The sequence below is a fragment of the Anguilla rostrata genome, chromosome 10 (assembly GCF_018555375.3).
Source record: "Anguilla rostrata isolate EN2019 chromosome 10, ASM1855537v3, whole genome shotgun sequence".
Classification (NCBI taxonomy): domain Eukaryota; kingdom Metazoa; phylum Chordata; class Actinopteri; order Anguilliformes; family Anguillidae; genus Anguilla; species Anguilla rostrata.
In genome coordinates, this window is record NC_057942.1 from 33,669,060 (window position 1) to 33,691,466 (window position 22,407).

Genomic DNA, 22,407 nt, shown 5'->3' on the forward strand with positions numbered 1-22,407 from the left:
AACCAAGGCCTGTTGGTTTGGACTTTGGCTAAATTATCATAGCCTTTGTCTGCCATTCTTGGAACACAGTCGTTTCAAAATTTGTTTGCAGCTGCTTCTCAATTTTGTTTAGACTTAATTCTCAGTGCGAGTCATTCGAGAAATAAACCAAAGTGTAACCGTACAACTGTGAACTGAGTAAAAAGTTTCAATTTGTATCAAGTATACAGACAAAGTATACAAATTCCAGCTATGGAAACACTAGGTTCTCATGCACTACCACCTCTTATTCTTGAAATGCTCAGAGATTGCACTTAAAGAGTGCTCCTACAAAACAGATTGTTGTGCCCCAGAAATATACTCTGAGGGACGGTGATTTTATCTTTGTGCTAACCTACTGAATAGCCTGTGAATTATTGTCTGTTCAATGGATCCATCTTAAAGTTCTACTAAAAGCATATTGGTCTCCCCTGGAGTTCCAGTTTGAGTACTCTACCAAAAACAGACTTGCAAACACTCATTTAAATATTGGACACACAGCTTTACATAAATATCCAAATACAAAGCGCATGAATCTTTTGTTCACAGTAATAACGTGATTGTTTGCAGTCTTTCCTGCTCTCCTTTCATGTGTCAAGATCAACACCGAAAGTAATCACTCATGCATTTTTCTGCAATAAAACGTTTATTGTTCAGCAATCCTTTGAAATTAACCCCAGCAAAATATTACACCATAATTTCCAGTTACAACAGCTTGTAGCCACAAAGTAATGAGAAAAGCTCCCAGGACTCAAAGCAATGCAGATAAATCATGATTGTACAATGCTTTAATTAAAGTAGCTATCTTTGATATGACGCACATTCCATGTTTTACCCAGAGTCCGACACTGTGAAAGACAAACACAGTGGTTACTGGAGAAAAGTTGCCGAAATGGGGGAAAAAAAGCATAAATGCTATTAAAAGTAAAGTCCCTGGGGAAATGGTGTCCGATTCGAATTCAGTTTGTGCATTATGAGACATTCAGCAATTCAACAAAAGCAACTACTACTGAAGAATAATTATTGCTAAAACGCAGAATGAAACCACTGTGCGCAATGCACTGTCACCCTTTTGGAAACACCATTATGTTTTGGTAGCTTCTTGAAATAAAGTAGATAGAATTTGTGTTTCGTAATGGGAAAAGGCCAAGGTAAGACTGGCATGCTAACTGCATCACAAATGCATATCATAATCTGTCTTGACTTAAGATATAATGTTCACAGCAGGGTTGTGGGACAAGGACAGGGGAAAGGAACTCAGAGCAATTCAAGTATTACAATTGCAAATCACCCCAGATACTGTTTTATTAATATAATATTCCATAAAGTTTGTGCTAGAGGAAGTTGTATTGGCCTGCACGAGTGCAGTTTCGATCCACTTAGTGGACATTTGCGGTTCGCCATTCGTTCCATGTTACCGTGATGAATGTAGACATGAACATGCGCAACACTGATAAAAACTTTCACACAATGATTCACGCCCTTTCTACCAAAAATGTACAACCAGAGGCCAGTCCTTATAATGTGTGAAATTCATACCCGTCCAGGTTCATAGACTCAAAAGGACTCTAATAGTCACGCTGCTTCCCTGTCTGGTATTTCTCGATAATGATACTGTGTGTTTATTGATCAGCTGTGTTTCTTGGGTTTCCCTGGAGGGTCAGGATGGGCTTGAAGCGTACTGCTGCAGCAGCTTTGAGTGGCAGGTGTTGCAGACTCGGACCGGGTTGATTGAAGAGGGCAGAGGCAGCTCATTGGCCAGACAGCTCTCGCAGAACACCTCGCTGCAGTTCTCGCACTGTCTCTGCAACAAAAAGCCATAGAGGTTCCATGCCACTCATACTGTATATGTTCTATACATCATTTCTTTGAAAAAACTTTACTACTCCTTCATAAGTGATATAAGCACACATAAATGTGTATGTCAGGAAGCACAAATGGGGTTATGGTTTGTTATGCCACCACCGATGCAGCAAGTGACGGTTACCATGGCATACACCATCTGCCTCCTTGTGGTTAGTGACATAAGCACTTATGAATGTCTAATGTAGGGCTTATGAAGGAATATATCACTCTTACAAAGGACCATTCATAGAAAGTGCCCACCTTTCTTCATGCTTCTGTGTTTCTAGTATGTTACCATTACCAAGAGGGCAAACCATATCCCATAATGACTGAAGGCGCAATACAGCAGAGGTGATTCATATTTAACTTTAGTTAAGTGATACTTGTTTTCCGCTTAAAATGGGGTGCAAAGATTAATGAAAAGAGTAGAGCAGAGTACTATCTGTGGTTTAGACTACAGATGGCAATAAGTCATTCTGTCATGTCTTAAGTACAGTACCTTGGTTCTTGTCAGAGAGTCCGTCTCCTCACACATATTGCAGATTGATGGCTGAATGTCTTCAGTTAATGACTGATCCTTGGAAAGATTACAAAAAGAGAATGAAATGTTCACCATAGAAGCATTATGTCCTTTTCTGTACTCAAAAAATAGCAGGTAAATCAGGGCTCAAATACAGGGCAGGCTACTGTCCATATTAGTAGCTATAAAGAAGAAAACTGTGTCAGTTTGACAACGTTATGGTAATGATAATGCTATTAGTGTTGAAAGACCTTACTGAACATTCCAGGCAAGGACACACAACATACCTGATCATCCTCAGTTTGTGACAACGACCTTAAAGAAGAGAAAAACACGTTGCGTAACTGCACAAATTCTCAATTAAACGATATTTATGGTCAGATCGTTTACAAACAAGGGGTTGGACAGACACTTCCTCCCACTCACGTGTTCGAACCAAGACTTTCCTTCTCCAACACTGTCCGCAGTTGATCGTTCTCTTTCCTGACTGCCTCCAACTCCTAATTGGGGGAAAAATATGGACATTTACTACTGTGTCAGTAAAACTGGCCTGATTCTACAAAATTAAACATCACAGAAAGACTCTAACAGCTGTAATGAACACTCCTAGAGTTGAACATATTCACTCCACAAGGCTTAATTGTCCAACAATAGATAGGACCACCGAAAAGTTTATTGAACAGAGCTATGTAGTTTCAGATCAAACATTATGGTTCCCTGAAAAGGGGGGTCTACCTATAAGAAGTGCTGCAAATTTTACATGGTGAAACCCAAGTGTATAAAAATACTGAAGCTATGAATCTATGCTTTAACGACATTAATTGTTTGATTGCAAATATAAAAGTGTGGAGTACAAAGGCAAATCAAGAAAAAAAAGTATTTGTCCTGAAAATTATGGAGGGCACTGCATCTGTTCACACCTTTCTTATGTCCTCCATCTGCTTCTTGACATCTTTCTGTGGGGAGGGGGGCGGCTTCTCCCCTGATGGGGTGTCGATGTGGGCAGCCCCGCCCTTCCGTTCCCTTTCTTTCTTCAACTCCATCCCCAATGCATGCCTGTAAAACACCCAACACCCACCGTATAACGTTAGCCTCAGCAATTGCATCCCCAAGTGCACAACTGTAAAACACCCAACACTTGCTAACTTATTACACCCACCGCATAACATTAGGGCTCAGGAGCTGCATCCCCAACGTATGCCTGTCAAACACACCGAACAACCGCTACCTTCTACACCCCACCATTTGCCTTGGTGTTCATCATGACAAACATGTTTTTCAGTTTGGGGAAAATTGAAAATTTAGCAGGTGAGCAGTTAATAACAGGTTAAACGTTAATTTTTCTTAATGCTCTGCTGGCAGCTCCTTCAGTTATTGGAATATACATGCAAAACTACCACAGATAACAATAGCCTCAGGTCTGGTCCAGACCTCCGAACATGATCCTGACCTTAAATGAGACCAAGGCTCATGATGTTCGTTCGTGCTCTAGTACAGTCACGACTTTACTGAAACTCTGTCATGTGGGCTGATCTAATAAATGTGACCTGATTATGCTGCCAATCAGTGAAGAAACAACTGCCTTCCAGAGCCTGGTCAACTTCCACAGCCACATGTTCAACTGTGAATGTAAATAACTACGCAACACTGATCACCGAAGACATTTTGTGCAAATGATTTAAAGATATTGAGTTCCAGTGGGATTGTTAGCAGTACAGGTAAGATGAAGTACATCTATTAAGTGCTACAGCAGGTGGACTATTCCTCAAAGGGAACACACTGATCTGGTGAGTGCCCCAAGTGGGCTCATTAAAATTTTAAAAAAAAAAAAACAGCATTAGAGTACAGCATTTTAGACACTGTGGACATATTTTTGCATTGTGATTCTAATGTGGCTTAATTTGTCGACTTCTGTTTCTTGGATAACGTTTTACTGTATACTTGCCTGTGACATACATAGTGACCATTGATGAAAAGCAGTATATAAATATTAATAACATATCATTAATAAAAACATGCTAGCACATGAGTATTATTATTTTTGTAATTATTAACACTGATACTGTACCTCTGCTTCATCAGTTGCTCCACCTCCAGCTGCAGGCTCTCGATCTTGTCACCAAACTCCTGCTTGAAGAGCCGGTTGGCTTCGTTGGCCAGGTCCCGCTCCCGCTCGGCCTGCCTGGATCTGGGTTCGAGCCACATGAACTTGTGGTAAAACCGAAAGTCGGGGTGGGGAGAAACACCCCCTCCCATATTAAAGGGGGGGTGGGGGGTTAAAAAAGAAAAAAAGAAAGCAAAACGCAAATGGCAGCTTGGAGATGAAAGGAATGGGGGGTGACATCATTCTTTCCACCAAAAGAATGGAAGGCTACGTCCAAACATGGTGAACCAGGCCGACTCGTTTTCAAACTGTCGTTTTATTAAGCCGTTTTTACTGCTTTTTACATCAGTTTTAAAACAACACACATTTTCCTATTTTTTCCTTCCAATATGCTGCCGATTAATTAATAACTCAGCCACAACTTCCATACAAACAACAACCTTACACATGCGTTAGGCAGCTTAAACTTTGCACCCCAGGGAAATATTAGGATCATGAGTAATTCACTTTGTGTTTCACTTTCGGTGATTCCTGCTAACGTGAGTTCAATGACTTCATGTAGTTCAGCCACGTCATTGATCAGCACACAGAAGTGAAACCAAAAGGTTAATTTTAATTATGTACATGTTTATTTTCCAAATCTTTTACACACCTCTCGCACACGTTTATATTGTATTTAAAGACGACATCAGCCTTTCCAACTCATTTGCATAATGGATGACAGCCATTCAACCAAAAAACCAGCTCCCTTTAAATCTGAATCTATATAAGCATGAATGCTGCAGCAGAACCTAGAGCTCACTGTTGTTCACCAGTGCAATATAAGTGTAACCACAGTTTTTTTTTTTTTTAAACTGAAGAATCCTTTAATGAATACCAAATACTGTATAATCAACAGATTGTTACATACTGTTAAATGTTTCTTCAATTTCATTGTTATTGGGGGGGGGGGAATCCATTGTCCAACAATGAGAGGGACACAGCTGCATTTTAGCCTGGATAAATGGCATTATTAATTAAGAGTAGTGTGTGTTTAAGTATTCCTTAGACACCTAGACATATCAGTGCCACAATACTCTGAATTTTCTTCCACATCCAAACGTTCTTTAGAACAGGCCACCTAGAATGATGTTCACACAGAGCAGCACTTCTAATCCCCTCTATCCCTAAGAAAAACATTACTCTGCCTATGAACAGAATGGGATGTCATCTCCCATTTTGACGCTAAACTAAACTAGACATGGGGAGTAGCAACAGGAAGGAAATGCAATTCTCAAGAGACATAGTTCAAGGATATAAACCGTACTAAAGAAAAATAAATCAATACAAAGTAACTGCTCATGGATTGATTCTTTCCAGCTATATAGGTCTTTTTTCCTGTAATCCGCACAAACATAGGAAAAGGAACTGGTCTAGCAGGTGCTGATGGAGATAAGGGGGAATTCCCTGAAGACTACAGAAAACCACCTTGGGGTTTTGTGAAACAAACGAATGTGTTTAACAGAATTGTTTTTTCTTTTTTTTTCCCCACCCATATTTTGATATTATGCCAGAATTGATAATCATAGTCTGACAGACTTTGGGGTTTTGTAAAACAATTGATTGTGTTTTACATTTTATTTATTTCGTTTTTCCCATTTCCGTATTACACAGGATTTGATAATCTGAGTCTGACGGGTTAATGAAACGGTCACGTTCACTGCTTAGTCCTGTGACTGAAGCAGCTTCTCTGCCGCAGAGTTAAGATTTCGGGCCTGTTTCACCAAGTCTTTTTCCCTGTCCAGGAAACAAAATAAAATCAGCAATGGGGGGTGGGTGAAAATGGTGCGAAAGAACAAAATAATGAGAAAAAGAAGAGGAAAAAAAGCCATTATTATCGGACAGGATAACCCGCTGGCCTGAAAAAAGCATGTCCTGACGAGGGAGAGAGGAAGTGTGCATCTCCAACAGGAAGTAATGAGGGGGAAGGCTGGCAAGGAGCGTGTTCCGGTTATGACAACTAATCAAAACAATCTTTACACAACAACTCCCTTGTTTCTCTTTGGAACGAGGCAACCACAAAATGAACCGTCAAAATTGAATTACAAATCATAAACTGCAAAACCAGTGGGCATTTCTTCAAAGAGCTTTTGGCCTGGGCTTACATCAGTATTTTAGATGACGCCTTGTGGGCGATGTAAACTAGTACCTACCTCTGTTCCAGCTGTTTGATAGTTGCTGCCATCTGGTTGGCCTTGTCTTCCAAGCGGCTGATTATTTCACTCTTCTGTTTCACGGCGACCTCTGTACCCTGTGTGCAGACCATACCACATCACACCACTGTGCTGTATATTAGAGCTGGCGTTCCTGACAGCCTGGACTACCCTTGTTTAACTGTTATTTACAGCCAGTGCTCTCCTTGGAATAACATGCTGCCTTGCAAAGACAAACACATAAAACATATTCTTAAAGGGAACCATCTCCTCCCTCAGGGGAAATACTAAAGCAATCCTTCGGATGTGTGAACTGTAAATTACTTCTAAACATTTAAATGTATTTAAAGCACATTTCTGAGAACAGACCAAAAAAAACTGTCTGTCTGTCTATCCATCTATTTGTCTTTCCCTCCACCCTTCCCCTGGACGAGTGTGACTGGGCCCCAGCGGTACCTGGGACTTGTGGGATAGCTCGTGGTTGAGGGTGCGCAGGTCGTCCAGCTGCTGCCGAAGCTCCACCAGGGCGTCCTGCTTCTCGCAGATGTCCTTCTCCAGCATCTTCATGGAGAGCTCCATCTCCTGCTTCATCCCAATCTGGAGCTCCAGCTCTCTCTCCACGTCCTGAGGGAGGGCCCAAGGTTAGGCTCGCGCTAACACCCCTCAGACTGGGCTCCAGGCTCACTCTCTACATGGCACTACATGGCAATGCATTCATTTAGCTGCCGCTCGCACCTGGAGAAACTTAAAGAACCATCAGTGGCCTAAGAGCAGTGCTATCTACAGAAAAGAATAAGTAATGATGCAGCACTAAGTGCTGGAATCAACTACTATTAGCATATTCCACTATCGTGACACTCATATTCAACTATCGTGACACTCATATTCAACTATCGTAACACTCATATACCATTATCCTGATACTCTCCTTTTCCATGATGCCAAATGCTGATGCAACACTTGTTTTTTACGACAAGACATAATTACCAATGTTTACGTGTAACTACCAAAAAAATAAGATGCACATGGACAGATCAAAAAGATACTGACCAATCGCAGCTGGGTTTCCTCCTTGAGCTGTTTGCGCGCCTCTCCCAGGACCTGGCCATCCGCCACGTCATCAGGTTTTGACGCCTGCGTGGACACACCACACATCCACTCCACAGTCGGCCATTTTACAGTCTCAGTTCCAGCCTCAATGCTCTATATTACACATGGGCTGCTGCAGTGTCATAAAGCTATCATCCTAAGCTGCTCTCTCAGACTGCACTTCAGGCAGTCTGCCATATCAGTAATAAAGTCCAGGAAAGACAGCGGAGGAAAGTCCAGGGGTCAGAAAGCAAAGGTCCCGCCATGAGCTTCTTCTACCTAAGAACTCAGCTCAGCTAGCTAATTAGTTCTACCTCCCGCTGAAGAATTGTGCTAATTAGCAAATTCACAATGAGGTTGGAACAAAATACTGGGGAGGATTTCTACTTTCTGAAACTGGATTTCCCACCCCTGGGACAGACATCTTAAGGGGGAAGGTAATTAAGGCCTATCCAAGCATAAGAATATCATGGAGACATAGCACAGCAAATATATACCAGTAAATGTTCTTTAAATGTCCTACCAAGAAATGATCCCTTAAGGTTTCTCCAAAATGCACATGTACTCAATAAAGTCTGATATGAGCAGAGTAAGAAATGAAAATGTCTGTCAGTAATATTTATTAGTTTTAACCTAGGATGTTTTGATTAGGCTTCAGATGCTTAGGTGTTTCCAAAATAAAGAAACAAGGGTCTAAGGAGGTGTAAATACCTTGCGATTGGACTCCAGCATGTGAGAACTCTCCTCCTTTACCAGTTCCAGATCCTCCTGAAGAGTGATGATCCGGTTGTTAGCAACTGCAAGCTAAAAAAAGGGGAAGGAGAACAGAGCAGCAAAGTTTCATAAAATGTGTGGAGTAAAATGGAGACAAAAAGACGAAATGAAATGATGTGTGTGCTTGCATGTGCACTTGCATCTGTGGGGGCATTGCAGCAGTGTTCATAAATGGGCCTGTGGAGTTGCAAGTTCATATACAAGGAGCACTGCTGCTGTTCCACTGAACAGCCAATATCAGAAGGGCATCCGTTTCAAACCAGATTTGAAAGGACAGAATAAGACAAAAGACATAATGTTCTGCCTGTACAACCCTGTCTACTTGGCACACCATGCCAATTAAATAATTGCATTTTCTGAATTCAAACCTGACTATAAATGAATGTTCTACCACTTTAGTCTGCTCTTCAATAAATATCCAGCTTTGTAAATGGATAATATGCCAAATATGAACTACGGACATAATCACAGGAAAATAAAGAATAAAATAACACATACTATCAATAACTGGCTGATGTGAACTAATAATATTGTTTTCCCCTGGAGAGCATAGTAATTTGATTGGATAGGAGCTAATGACTGCTGGTAATTGTACTAATTTGATTGGTTCTTGGAGTTAATGATGCACAGTAGCTCCTTCCATAATGAGGTTTAGAAAGCCTTCCATTCCCAACACTAAAGATCAGAACACAAAAGAATAAACAACGGGAAAATTCCAACCTCTTCTGTTAACTTTGAATTGGACCTCTCGAGGGCATCCACTTTAGCTTGGAGATTGTTGACCGAGGCACTGTTTAAGGAGAGGAATAACAGTGATTCCAGCAGTTTAAAGAGGGGGAAACAGTAAATCCACATAGGCATAGAGCACATGTCTTCAATGACAGGTCTGTCTAAATACCCGTACCTCAAATGTCTATTTAGTTCTTCAACGTAATTCTTCTGGTCAAGAATGGCGGTTATCTGTCCATCACTGAAACACAGAAGGGAGACACAGGGATGCAGTTTTTAAGCAGTGGGTAGAGGAAATAGCAGAAAAAAGCTTTCATCCCCGACACAGACTCACCCTTCTGCACTTTTGCTGCTGTGGCCTCCGTCCTTTAGGTACATGGAGAAATCTATAACACCGACCTGCAAGTGCGCGCAAGACAGAGGAGGAACGTCAACCACCATTACAGAAACAACATATGGAGTTAACAGCACAGGGTGCGTTTTCATGCACACAATTTGCAATGGTCACGTAAATGCCTTTATCTGATTATCTTCATTGGCCTAAGGTCACAATCGGCGTTTTCAAATCCCAATTAAGACACTTGGATTTTTGCCCAATCATTTGATTTTTGTTGGTGCATGCAGACATCTTACTCCTGATTTCTTTCCGCATTTCGAAACTGCACGTGTCAGGTAGAAGTTAAAAATCACAGATGAAATCAAGAATGGGTATCGTGTGCATTGTTTCCGTTGAGCACACACTGATTATAGAAAGAGTCATGCAAATGCAGCTTCTGGAGTAACTGCATTACTTCAATCCATGTGTACTCAATCTAAATATTGCCATAAATTGCTCCCATTATTGGGGTGCTGGTGTGCATGTAAATGTAGCCATTAACTCACTCGGTTCCACATGCTGCCGAACTGTAACAGAAGAAACCGTGCTCAACTAATGCATGCAGCTCATAACCAGACCAGTGCGCTAATGACAAAATGCTAGCCCATCCGCAGACTGAGCAGCACGAAGATGATATGCATCCTGTAGTAAGAGGTGAAGTCACCTGAGAGTCTAGATCTTCTCCCTTCATGCAGAGGTTAGCGTCAATAACATTGAGCCCCACCAACAGGCCCGCGATCACAGCTCCTTCTTCCTCCATCATTAAGGCATTTGCTTCATAGAACTCACTGAGGGAAAAAGCACACACTGTTAACCACATAAAAACCACACACTTCCTTCATTAGTATTTTACACCTAAACTTGATAAGTATACAATATTTTAATGCCTGTCAAATCTGTCCTGTATATATTTGAAAATGTATCAATTGTTGGCTTTCCATAATATACAGTATATGACCTATGCTAATATCTTATTCTTTACATATATGATTTTATATTTTACTTCATGTTCAGATAGATTGGTGTTTTTGTAAAAACTGGAAAAATGCCCTTAAATCTTCACATTTATACAATAAATTTGGTAACATATAAAAGGACGAGAGAGTGTTGAAATGTGCAGTATGAAAACGGACGTGCCTGAGCAAATCCTTCCGGTTGATTATGGTCTTCATATAATCGGACAGTTTCTTCTGCATCAGGGCCAGACGAAGCCATGCCCTACCCCTTCCCAGGGGTGTTCTGGAAGGGAGGGGGGAGCAAAGTTTTTAGATCAAATAAGATTACATATTGTATTAAATAATAACCCAAAAACCCTAAAACCCTTGACTTTTAGCCTTCCCTCTCATTTCCCACCAAATAGACACTAAATTCACAATGGCAGTATATGGTTCAGTGTCTTAAGTGGAGAATAAAAAGCTAATCTTAGTTAGACATTGTCCACAGCCTGGAACCTTAAATTCACAAAATCCTTTGGTGGATTGGTTGTCAGGCACCATGAGACACATGATTAATGTATGGCCTGCTTTCATTTCAAAATGAACAAAAATAGGTCACCATTACATTATTGTCACCAGAGACAGAATATTACTCTGGTAAAAACCTCACATTGGTCAAAAATATAGCTTCTTTCATATGGCACTATAGACCAGATGCTTAAGAAGTTGCTTACTTCAGACCTGGAAGCTCCTTCACGCTGGCTGTTATTTCACCTGCTTCTGGGGTTAACTTCTCCACCAACTCCAAAGGGCCCCAGAAAGACTTGTTCTGCCCAAGGAACGTCTTCTTGCCTACAATACAGAAACATCAATCAATCTTCTCCAGAACACAACCCATTTAATTACTATAGATGTTGAGCATATATGTTCTGATGGACATTCAGTGTGCACACTGCTGTAAATAACAACAATGGCATTTGAAGCATCCTGCTGCAGGTTTTGGGCTTGAGTTTGTTTTGACTGCTATATAGGCTTTGAGGTCTTGCTGCCCAGTTGGCAAGCTGCAAGGCTATCATAATGCATAGCTTTCCAGATGACTAGGCATGAAACGCTGAAAGGAGTTACACAACCAGTTATTATATAAGGACATGTGCTGTTTTGAAACTGATGTTCAAAAATTGAGCACACTATATGAATAACAAGTGGAAAAGTATCTGTCTGAAGCAGAACATGCCGATATAGTTCTTCCTCGGATTAGCCATAATATCAATTTCACACAACAGGCAACAAACAGACATGTTACTACTGTGTGACTTCACTTTACGACTGCAACTGTATCATACAGCTTGTGCCACAAATCTGCACATCAGCCGAAACTAAAGCAAAGCATCCGTAAGCCCACACCTGACAACACAGCTGGAGACAACTGTGGTCTAAAGCTAAGATAATTATATGCAGAATGGCAGAGCAATCAAAATTGACAGGTAACAGAACCTACCAATCAGCAGGCAGTATCAGTCTTGTCATTACATAATAAACAAGTGATACTCCGCCCTGCAACGAGAGGCTGTCTGTGCATTAGCAGTGCAGTTAAGCACACAGCCGTCACAAGCGGTAAATAAGCCTGGCCAAACAAAGAAAGCCGGCGAAGCCACTAGGGGGCGTACTTTTCAGGCCGTGCTTCAGACAGTGCTCCATCACCACGAAGAACTGCTGGAGGGGGGCGTAGTCCGAGTCCAGGGTCCGGCCCAGGTTGAGGGCGGACTCGATCAGGCCCTTAATGCTCAGCTTGGCCATGTTCATCAGGTTGAGCCTCTCGATGGCGATTGGGTCTTTGGGATCTAAAGCAGAGGGACGAGAACGGTGAGGATAAAAGGAGCCCTTGTGCTGGTCGCCATGGTGATGGCACTCAAACAAGCTGAAGAGCCGTTCAATGGCATTCAGCTATGATTAGGCCTACATCTGGAAAATGAAAGAGTGTTTACTTTTATCTGTAAGGCCTGGGTCAAATATGTGTTCGGAATTCTATAACGCTTTAGAAGCCTGTAAAATTTTTAAACCAAAACTTACATTTCATCACATGTACGTTTCATTTACTAGAGAAAAAGAAAAAAAAAAAAAAAAAACCCACCGCTGGAAAATTAAAGCCTGAAGCCAGGAAATGTGGTTGGAAAGCAAAGCAAAATCTCTGGAAAGCAGTGGTTCAGAACATGAGCAGAGAGACAGAAATGAGAGCCCGCGAAATTAATTCAGTGTTATTCAGTGCAGGTGGCTGGAGAGACGGCTGTTAGTAGGCTGCAGAATGTGTGTGTGTGCGCGTGTGGCGGTATGTGTGTGTGTGTGTGTGTGTGTGTGCACGTGTGTGTGTGCATTTCACAATACAGACTTTGTACAGCACCACAGACCCCGAAGTGTGCTGCTCTTTATAAGGGCAGATTGTCTGTCAGAGCTAGCCCCTACAGGCTTCATAGAATAAACTGAAGGAAGGACTGGAAAAAATGGTTGTAAACTGACATTTTGTCATAACAAGTGCATTCTATCCTTACTGCTACAAATGGTTATAGTTTTAGCAGATTCAAAGATCTGAACAGTGGGAAAAAAAAATGAGAATATCAATAAAGCTTAATGGAATGGCCAAGAGAAAAAATTTAATGTGAACTTGGTAGCATTAAAAACAGTAATTTCATGCAGTCTAGAAATACAGTCATGTGTTTGTTTTCTTTGACACTGTGAATTGCCTCATATATAGACACAGGAGATATTTTTATTCACAATAACAATAATTTTCGGGACATTATGAGAAAACTCAGTGACTCACAACATGAATCCATTCGCTGCCGCATGACAACAAATATTTTCACTATAATTTTTCTACCGTGCTTTCCAAAGTTCAAGAACAGATTTTTTTTCACACCTTTGAAATCTGACACATTCAAGCAGTAAACACAGTGCACTTGATAATACATAAAGGTTATTCATACAGTGGCTTCATAGCCTTGGCATGGGACTCAAGGTTATAAAACAGAGGGTAGCATGGCTACAGCCGGTGGGTAAAACCACGAATAGATCTGGAACATGTAGTCAGAGAGAGGTGGGAAATAAGACCTTGTAGGCTGACAGTGAGGGCCCGTTAGAGGCACACGGACATCGGAGAGAGAAAGAGAGAAAGAGAGCGAGACGGTGGTTAAGGTACTGTAAGGTTCTATTGCTGCAGAAGCTCCTCTCACAGAACACAGGTCGGGGAGAGGGCTTGAATGCTATGCTGTAATACTCACCTTTGAACTGATCAAATATTTGTATTTACTCTGCCAAATCTGTCAAAATCTTTCTTTTTTTTTTTTTTCAAAGAGCAACGAAAAGGAACAAAGACAAGAAAAGAAAAAAGAAGTGTGTCATGCATTCAGTAGGCCTACATTCATAAGTTACCGAAAACAAAGAGGTGAAAGGCACAGCCCTGGTAAACATTTCCGTTGCCTTTCATAATAAGAAGCAAATACCGCAAAACCCATTTCACGACCAAAGGAGAAATCCTGCCCTCGGTGGTTATGAAAAGTCGGAAATTATATTTATGCCTTTCATTTTTATGTTCTAGATCTGAAATACCAATAGGTTTGCAAGCCAAAAAACTGCATCTCAATAATAACACCCCAGGCAGGAATCAAATTCAGTGTGGCACATTTGAAACCTCGGATGCTGATCCTGCCTTGGCAATTCGATGACAAATGCATTTGCATAGCTCCAGTTTAAATCGACATACTGTAAATATATGGACCCAGTTGCATCCGAAACAGTACAAGGTGCTGCACCTGAATGCACCCAAATCAATTTATGATGAGTCGACAATGAGATTTCCCCACCTGAGTACGACAGTCGGCCAAGTGTGCCTACCTCCATTAGGAACAGCTTATCTGCACAGGCTGCCAGGACTTTGGTCTCCAATGCAATAGAGGAAAGCCATCAATGCACAGACCTGATTTATTAACCCTCCTTAGTTGGCAGGGTTATTAAATGCAAACTAGACGGGGGCCATCGTAAACGGTGTAGGCTATTGAGCATTTCCCGCACATCGACCCGCTCGCTGTCTCCCTGGCTGGTTTTTATAGGCGTTAGGAGGAGCCAGGAATACAAAATGTCTGTAACTCATGGTGACCATAAAACAATCCAATGTCATATCCGTTCTGCTGGAACCTGTGTCATGCTGCCATATAACATCAGAGCAGACGTAATCAAAGGCAGCTCAGGCTCCATGCATTGATTTAATTCAGAAAATCACACATTACTACACATAGGCTATTACTCCCCCATCCTGTTAAACTGTCAGCAAATTCAATTATTAATGCGGGCATCAATGAGTAACCTCCAATAATCGAGAGCGAGTGGGCTTATCATTGACCTAGTCAACACGTTTACGCTGCAGGAGTAACAGGTTGAGCATTTTCTTTAAAGGAAGCCGTTAAGATGAGAATCCTGAGGAACTGTTTTCCTCCCTCAATAATTTACACGCAGCGGTTCACTAAACATAGATGCTAACAGCTAAGAGACAGAATGAAGAATTTCAACTGGCAACTGGACATTTCATTGTGGAAAATAAATGTGCTAAGTTACGTTAACTAGCCTATATCTTAAGCTTGACAATGATTCCAAATCAAAACCATTAAAAAGGAGAGAGAGCGATAGCCTAATTAGGAACAGAAATGTGTGACGCTCGCAAGAGAAAATGTGTGAGTCTCCTGCACTAAACGTGATCTTATTTTGTAAGCTACAACTGCAGCTTGCCTCGGCCTACAAAGATTAGGCTAAATATGTCCTGATAGAAATAGGCTATTGATGATTTGTAGGCTATTATATCACATTCTTACATCAGTATAAGATTTTTGTGAACTACTTTCAAGACTATAAGCCTACCTCTTGAATAGCCTAGAATAAACAGTGGCATGAATGTAAGGCTAATATATCTTAAAGAGGGTACCCTAGCCTGGGTTTGCATCAATCTTCATCAAGGAAATTGCTTTAAAAGTAAATATATTTATTAATCATATGGAAAACTCTCAAACATTAGATTCATTACATTAGATCCAGTAATCACAGAAAAGTAGATTTTGTATAGCTTTGCATCTTCTCAGAATAACTAAAACATTATTTTGACCTACTGTAGGACCAAGGGTGCAAAGATGAAAAAAATACAAATAGTTAAATTTTGTGTGCCACGGTCAATACCAACTTTTCTGCCAAAAAATGACTGTACTAAATACAGAAAATTGAATATTTTTCAAAGAACGCGGACAAAAATCCAGACCATATACACTTCAAAAAACCTAAAACAGCAGGTGCCATATGTTAAACAATTTTAACCAAACCTCACTGCAATGCAACTATAACACACGCGAGCAGTTCTGCAAAAAAAACAGCTCAATGAAAGGTATGAGCGTGTAATTAGAAAATTCTTTATTCTTTGTATCATATGCACATCCTGACTTTCTGCCCTTTGCAGAATTAACAGGAATTTTATTTTATTTTTCTGCAAATGGCAGCTTTTTGCTCTCATGCACCTTGCCGATAAACACAGCTTTGCACAGTAGCCGAGTACAACATTCTGGCTCGTTGCATCACGCATGAAAGAGCGCGTTCTGTGAATACCATTACAGTGACCCACAGACAGTCCGCAGACCCCACTAACCCCGATTACAGCGAGCCTGGCGAGCCCCGCCTCGCAGCTTGCTCATCCCCCCCTCCCCCCCCGCCCAACACCCCCGCACCGCCCTTACGTACCTTCGTGGGCCGGCTCAGGGTCGGGGGTGAGGGAAATGTCGTTGAGCTCGCGCAGACAGAGCCACTCCCCGTCCACAGAGACCCTAAAGTTGCACAGGTAAATGGTCTCTCGGGCCGCCTGCGTGATCTTGTCGGTGGTGGGGGTCGGGGCCTCGCTCTGGGGCGTCAGGTCAGACATGATGACTCAGCTGGCACGGCGACGGCAGCGGAAAACTCTATCCCCGATGCCAGGTGACGAAAAAACGCCCTACTCCCCCCTCCCCAAAAAAGCAAAAACAAAAAACAAAAAAAGGCAACAGAAACCCACAGCTTCTGCTCTCCTGGTAGCTGATGCACAAGCTACAGCGGACAGAGAAAAGGAAGAACAAAAAAAAACAAAAAAAGGGGGGAATAGGAAAGGAGGAGTGGCTGACAGCGATCCTCAGCGGCAGGACTAAAAGAGATGCTGCTCTTTTCTCTACCTCCTCAACTCCCTCCGCGCCCCCCTCATCCCCCCCTCCCACAGATCACAGATGCGCGCGGGCAACAGAGCCGTCGTCTCGGAAACAAAAGCCCGGCCAGCTGTCGCCGCTCACTCTGCTGTTCCCAGCTTCCCGGCCGCGGGGGTTTGGAAGAGCCGCAAAAAGCCTGTCACCGGTCCCGGAACGAAAACCTTCCGCTCCCCCTGTTGAGCTGGCCTCGGACTAATTGGATTGGCTGCGTGCAGTGCAGTGCAGTGTGCTGAGGTGGGGTGGGTGTATACCAAAATGGCCGCCTGATGAGCTGTATTGAAATTCATGCGTCACGTGTGCCGGGGGTACCAGCAGAAAAAAAAAAAATGAAAATCCCAAGAAGCCTGACTGATGCTGCTGATGCAATGGAAGCGCATCTACCTCTCTGGTATTGACAGCATTCCTTGTGTGAGAAGCAGGCCTGTTAATCAAATGCAGATTGATTCTGTTTCCAATGTAATGCTTCCATGCATCCTTTGCCCACTGCCACCTTGCATAAGAACTACTGTCATAAAAATCCAGGCTCAGCATTAGGAAAATAATGAAAATGATAGCATCTAGAAGTTTGGTGAACTGTCCGATTTAACGGCTAAATATTAAATGTTCCCTTCCGGAGGAAATAAACTCTGTTACACAAAGACTGATGCCGCAATGTGCAAACACTCCATTGCTTCTCAAATCTTTTAACATCTCATCCAGGAAAATCAATAAAGGCCATTATGTTCACACTTTTATCGCTCAGAGTAAATTGCTATTCAGCCACTGAGTGATGAGACTGCAGCAACGTCATTACAATGACTTCGCTTTAGCACAAGACCATCTGTGCTCTGAGCTGTAAAATTTGACCAAACTAAAGTTTAATGAGATCTTAGATAGCACCGTTGAAGTGGCAACTGCAATTGCCACACACATTTCTTATCCAGCAAAGAGAATCAGCAGGCCTACACAGACCTAAAAATTTAACACTTTCAATAACAAAAAAATGAACTCCCTGCAACTGTACAGACTAGTCCTATGACAAGGATAATGACATTAATGGGAATGACAATCAAACAAAAGGCCAATGTGATGCATGCATGTGGCAAGGTGTTCTTTGTGAGATCAGAATGCAGTATAATACAAGCAACATCAAAATTACCCCCAGAAAACAAAATATATTTCCTGCCAACCTACTGGCATCTTAACAAGAACATGCAAAGGAAATTGCCCTGTATAGTTTTTCCCCCAGAAATGTCCATTCATTTTCAAGTGTTCTTGCAGTAAGTTAATACCATCAACGTGATTCCCGAAGAAAAAATAATTATGCAAGCTGCTCAATGTAAGTGGAATGGAATGCCATTGCCGAGGTTATACACTGCATTTCCAAAGGTATGTGGACAACTCCTTTGCTGCTGGAAGAGCCTCCACTCTTCTGGGAAGGGTTTCCAGTCAATTTAGAAACATGGCTGCGGGGATTTGCTTCCATTCAGTCGCAAGAGCATTAGTGAGGTTGGGCACTGATGCTGGGCGTAAGGCCTGGCTCCCAGTCGGCATTCCATTTCATCCCAAAGGTGTTTGATGGGGTAGAGGTCAGGGCTCTGTGCAGGCTAGTCAAGTTCTTCCCCACCAAACTCAGCAAACCATTTCTTTATGGACCTTGCTTTGTGCACGGGGGTATTGTCATGCAGAAACAGAAAAGGGCCTTCCCCAAACTGTTGCCACAAATTTGTAAGCGCACAATTCTCTAGAATGTCAATGCATGCTGTAGCATTAAGATTTCCTCTCACTGGAACAAATGGGCCTACCCCAAACCATGAAAACTGGCCACAGACCATTATTCCTCCTCCACCAAACATTACACATGGAATTATGCATTCCTCCAAATCCAGATTCATCGATCAGACAGTGAAGTTATAGTGAAGTGTGCTTCCTTACTCCAGAGAATGCGTTTCCACTGCTCCAGAGTCCAATGGCGGCGTGATTTACACAACTCCAGCTGATGCTTGGCATTGGGCATGATGATCTTAGGCTTGTGCGAGGCTGTTCGGCCATGGAAACCCATTTGATGAAGCTCTCGACAAACACTTCTTGTACTGATGTTGTTTTCAGGGGTAGTTAGGAACTCTGTAGTGAGTGTTGCAACCAGGGACAGTTGATTTTTACATGCTACATGCTTCAGCACTCAGTGATCCCGTTCTGTGAGCTTGTGTGGCCTACTGCTTCATGGATGCGCTGCTGTTGCTCCTATATATTTCCACTTCACAATAACAGCACTTACAGTTGACTGGAGCAGCTCTAGCAGGGCGTAAATCTGACGAACTGACTTGTTGGAAAGGTGGCATCCTATGACAGTGCCAAGTTGAAAGTCGCTGAGTTCTTCAGTACGACTCATTCTACTGCTAATGTTTGTCAATGGAGATTGCGTGGCTGTATGCTTGATTTTATGCACGTTAGCAATGGTGTGGCTGAAATAGCAAAACCAGTAATTAGAAGGGGTGTCCACATACTTTTGGAAATGTAGTGTATCTTGAGTAAAACAATGTATGGTAATGTATTATATAGGCTATATTATGCAACCTACTTCTTTCCCTGAAAGTAATGTGACGAATAAATACAGTTAGACGTGCGTTCATGAGTTGTTTTTTGCTCAGACCCAGTTTGATGTATTGCGTTTTGTTAAGCCTGAGAGGAAAAAAAATAATTATTTAGCCTAAAGAAGTACTAAAACAAAGACCGCACTGTTATGCAAACTGGCGAGCGCTTGCGCTTCAGACAACCATCAATAAATCTGATAGACCGGCCAACAAAAAGGCAATTCTCAGTTTCAAATAAAAATATCGCCGTCTTCCAGTACATCCAGAACTGACAGACTACCTTTCCTGCAATCGCAAAGCAATGGCATAAATGTATTAGATGCATTTACGCTTAATTTTGAAGGTTTTGCGAAGTGCAGACAGGGTGGCAGCCAACATTCCTCTTTAAGGTGTTAGGAATTACTTCTAGCAAAATTGTGAATTACATTAGCTACACGGGCAGCAAATAGGCCTACATCGTTGTTTTTTAATAAATTAAATATGGCACACCTACCTCCCCCATTATTTTCCTATTATTTATGTCTAGAGAGCGTCACTTTGGGTCACGAATGACCGCTTTTCATCAGTATATTTTAAGTTGCCGTGATATGCCGCATAAGATTCTATCGATGCGATGAATTAAATATGAAACCGCCGCTTCTGGGACCACAGCGTGCGTCTATTGCTTAGGCCCTACTCATGAAGCTTTTTCCAGTTAGACAAGTTTTTTGTGTTTGTCCACTACCAGTATCTGCTTGCGTCAATTCAGGAGATAGCTACCATACTACCTGGCTAAATCCAATCCAATAATACGCCAGTAGACATGGCAAATATGCTACCCATAAGAGGTGAGCACGTAAAGCAAGCTAGATAAATATAAATGTCCATTGATTATAATGGAAAATATACAATTTAAGAGTTAGCCTAGTCGATTTCAGATCCTCTTCACAGACACACATCTGAATCGCTGCAACAGTAGACTACTTCTGTTTAGATAAGCAGAAGTTGAAAATTCCCCCTGGCATCTCCTACACCGAATTTAGTTAACGCATAATTTCCTGAGTTAATCCTATTTATATCCTAGTTCAAACACATGCCACTCGTGATACGGGTGTCACTGTCGAGATTTCCTTGCTAGCTTGATGTTTTCAATGCTTTGCACCCACACGGATTGTTAGTTTTACCGTAATATTCGTAATTGATGTTGCCTCAACTGTGATTTGACAATACGGACCATTTGTAGGCCAACATCCGTCTGACGATAACATTTTTTTCCTATTAGTAATGCAGTTTATGTAATAGGCATTCGTGTCAGCATTCATTTCTTTTACCCTAGTGATCGATGTCTCACTACTTGCTTGGACTATTAGTTTGCCTTTTCCGATACCCGCTCGTGAACTGTCACTTAATTAGCCTATCAAAGTAGGCTACATGAAAAGTTGTCCGACATCGCCTAATTTACGCAGCCAACACGGCCTACTTTAGGTTGGCAAAGCAACGGCCTGGGGAAACTAACATAAATTCGGTTCTTATTTGCTTATGTTTTGGTGATTAAAATTTCAACGACTGGTGGAGCTGTTATTAGGAGCCTTGGGCAGATAGTGCTGTTGTCGTTAGCCAATGCCTACCGTTTCCGTTTGCCCTTTTGACCCATGAAGATACATTGCTAAACTAGCTAACCTAACCGTAGATGAATTCCCCTGTAATGCATTCAGTTGCATACCCTGTTTTTTCCGCCCCACACACCACGAAAAAAAATGTTAATTAAACAGATCGACCTGCCATCAATGGCTTATTTATCATGTGACTGTGACGAACAACCGCACACAAATGATATAGCATAGATGGGACATTGGGAAGGGCACCCAGATATTTTAGTAGCCTAGGTTAGTTTAGGGTGGAAAATGCATTAGGCTTTGTGTTGGAAATAATGTCCAGTTTACTCTCCCACATCCCAAATACACAGAAAAAGATCATTTCGCTCAGCTCCATATGCTACTTCGGAAGAACGCGCTTCGTTTCACTCGTGTTGCGGCGGTCGGTGCGCGAAAAGACGCTCCTTGCACACAACCAGCGAATGTTACAGCAAATCAACTACATAATCAAACGTTAAAGGTTTCGTTTTACCTTTGGGACTCAACGCAGACGTTTTAAACAACTTCGCCAAATGTCAACACTTACTTTTACTCCTGATTTTCTGAATCTGAAACTCATACTGTGGTGATTCAGGAAGCTGGGGCTCCCGCTTTGTGAACTGTATGTTCCCAGAGCTTAATGCCTCTTTAAAGTATATGACCGAGGTAGGAGAGAACGATTCTTCTGGGCTGCTGGCGTAATGTCCGTTATTGTCTTGTTGCTGTGACATTCCACCCGCATCAGAAGGGGCCAAATGTTCTGAAACTTGCAAATCCCTGACGCGTCCTGGTGATGCTGAATACTGCTCCGCCATCTTCAGCTTAAATTCATGTGACTCTTTTCCTGTCTCAGCAGAACGAATGCAAAGTCATAGCCAAACTTAAATTCGATTGTAATCCTCGTGAAAGGCTGTGATCTCTGTTGGGTTTATTGAACGGAAAGAATCTGTCATATCGCATTATAGCATTTTCTGACCTATTCTAAAAGTAAGAACTTGAGAAGGACAAGCTTCATGTCTCTAGTATGACGTTTACGCCGTTTGTTTACCTGAGCACCAAACTTGCCAGTGTTCTTAAAGGCATAGTGCACTTCCAGAAATGAATAAAATGCCACAACAATGATTGTGCAATATGGATGATTATGAATGATAATGTTGAATGGAAGGCGTGGTGGGAATTACTTTAAAACCAAGCAATGAAGACAAACTAGTTAATAATTTTACCCTGTAAAATTAATAGCTAATACTGCCGTAGGCGAGAGAGCCAGCTTACGTCAATTAGAAATAATAGGTTATCGTTGCTGAAATGTAAGAAGCACGTAAGCGCGCGCGCACACAGAAAAAATGTAGGTCAAATATATATATATATATATGCTATCT

At 41.9% G+C, this 22,407-nt stretch overlaps 1 protein-coding gene across 9 annotated transcripts; it reads right to left on the bottom strand.

Annotated features, from left to right (window-relative positions):
• Window positions 1–645: 645 nt before the first annotated feature.
• rufy3 (RUN and FYVE domain containing 3) lies at window positions 646–22,090 on the bottom strand. Of its 9 annotated transcripts, none has more exons than XM_064296628.1 (19): window positions 21,576–22,089; window positions 12,250–12,423; window positions 11,317–11,434; window positions 10,785–10,886; window positions 10,312–10,435; window positions 10,154–10,174; window positions 9,606–9,670; window positions 9,447–9,512; window positions 9,263–9,332; window positions 8,480–8,572; window positions 7,730–7,813; window positions 7,136–7,303; window positions 6,680–6,777; window positions 4,452–4,571; window positions 3,304–3,439; window positions 2,810–2,883; window positions 2,671–2,698; window positions 2,363–2,440; window positions 646–1,822 (listed from the first exon to the last, which is right to left on the bottom strand). In XM_064296628.1, the coding sequence occupies exons 1-19, from the start codon at window positions 21,841–21,843 to the stop codon at window positions 1,679–1,681; spliced, it is 2,031 nt and encodes a 676-aa protein (XP_064152698.1). In that variant the 5' UTR covers window positions 21,844–22,089; the 3' UTR covers window positions 646–1,678. The 9 variants fall into 9 exon arrangements, with proteins under 9 accessions (XP_064152698.1, XP_064152699.1, XP_064152704.1 ...); XM_064296629.1 differs by having other exon boundaries at window positions 10,312–10,431; window positions 10,781–10,886; XM_064296634.1 differs by lacking the exon at window positions 21,576–22,089 and adding an exon at window positions 21,023–21,509.
• Between the last annotated feature and the right edge of the window lie 317 nt (window positions 22,091–22,407).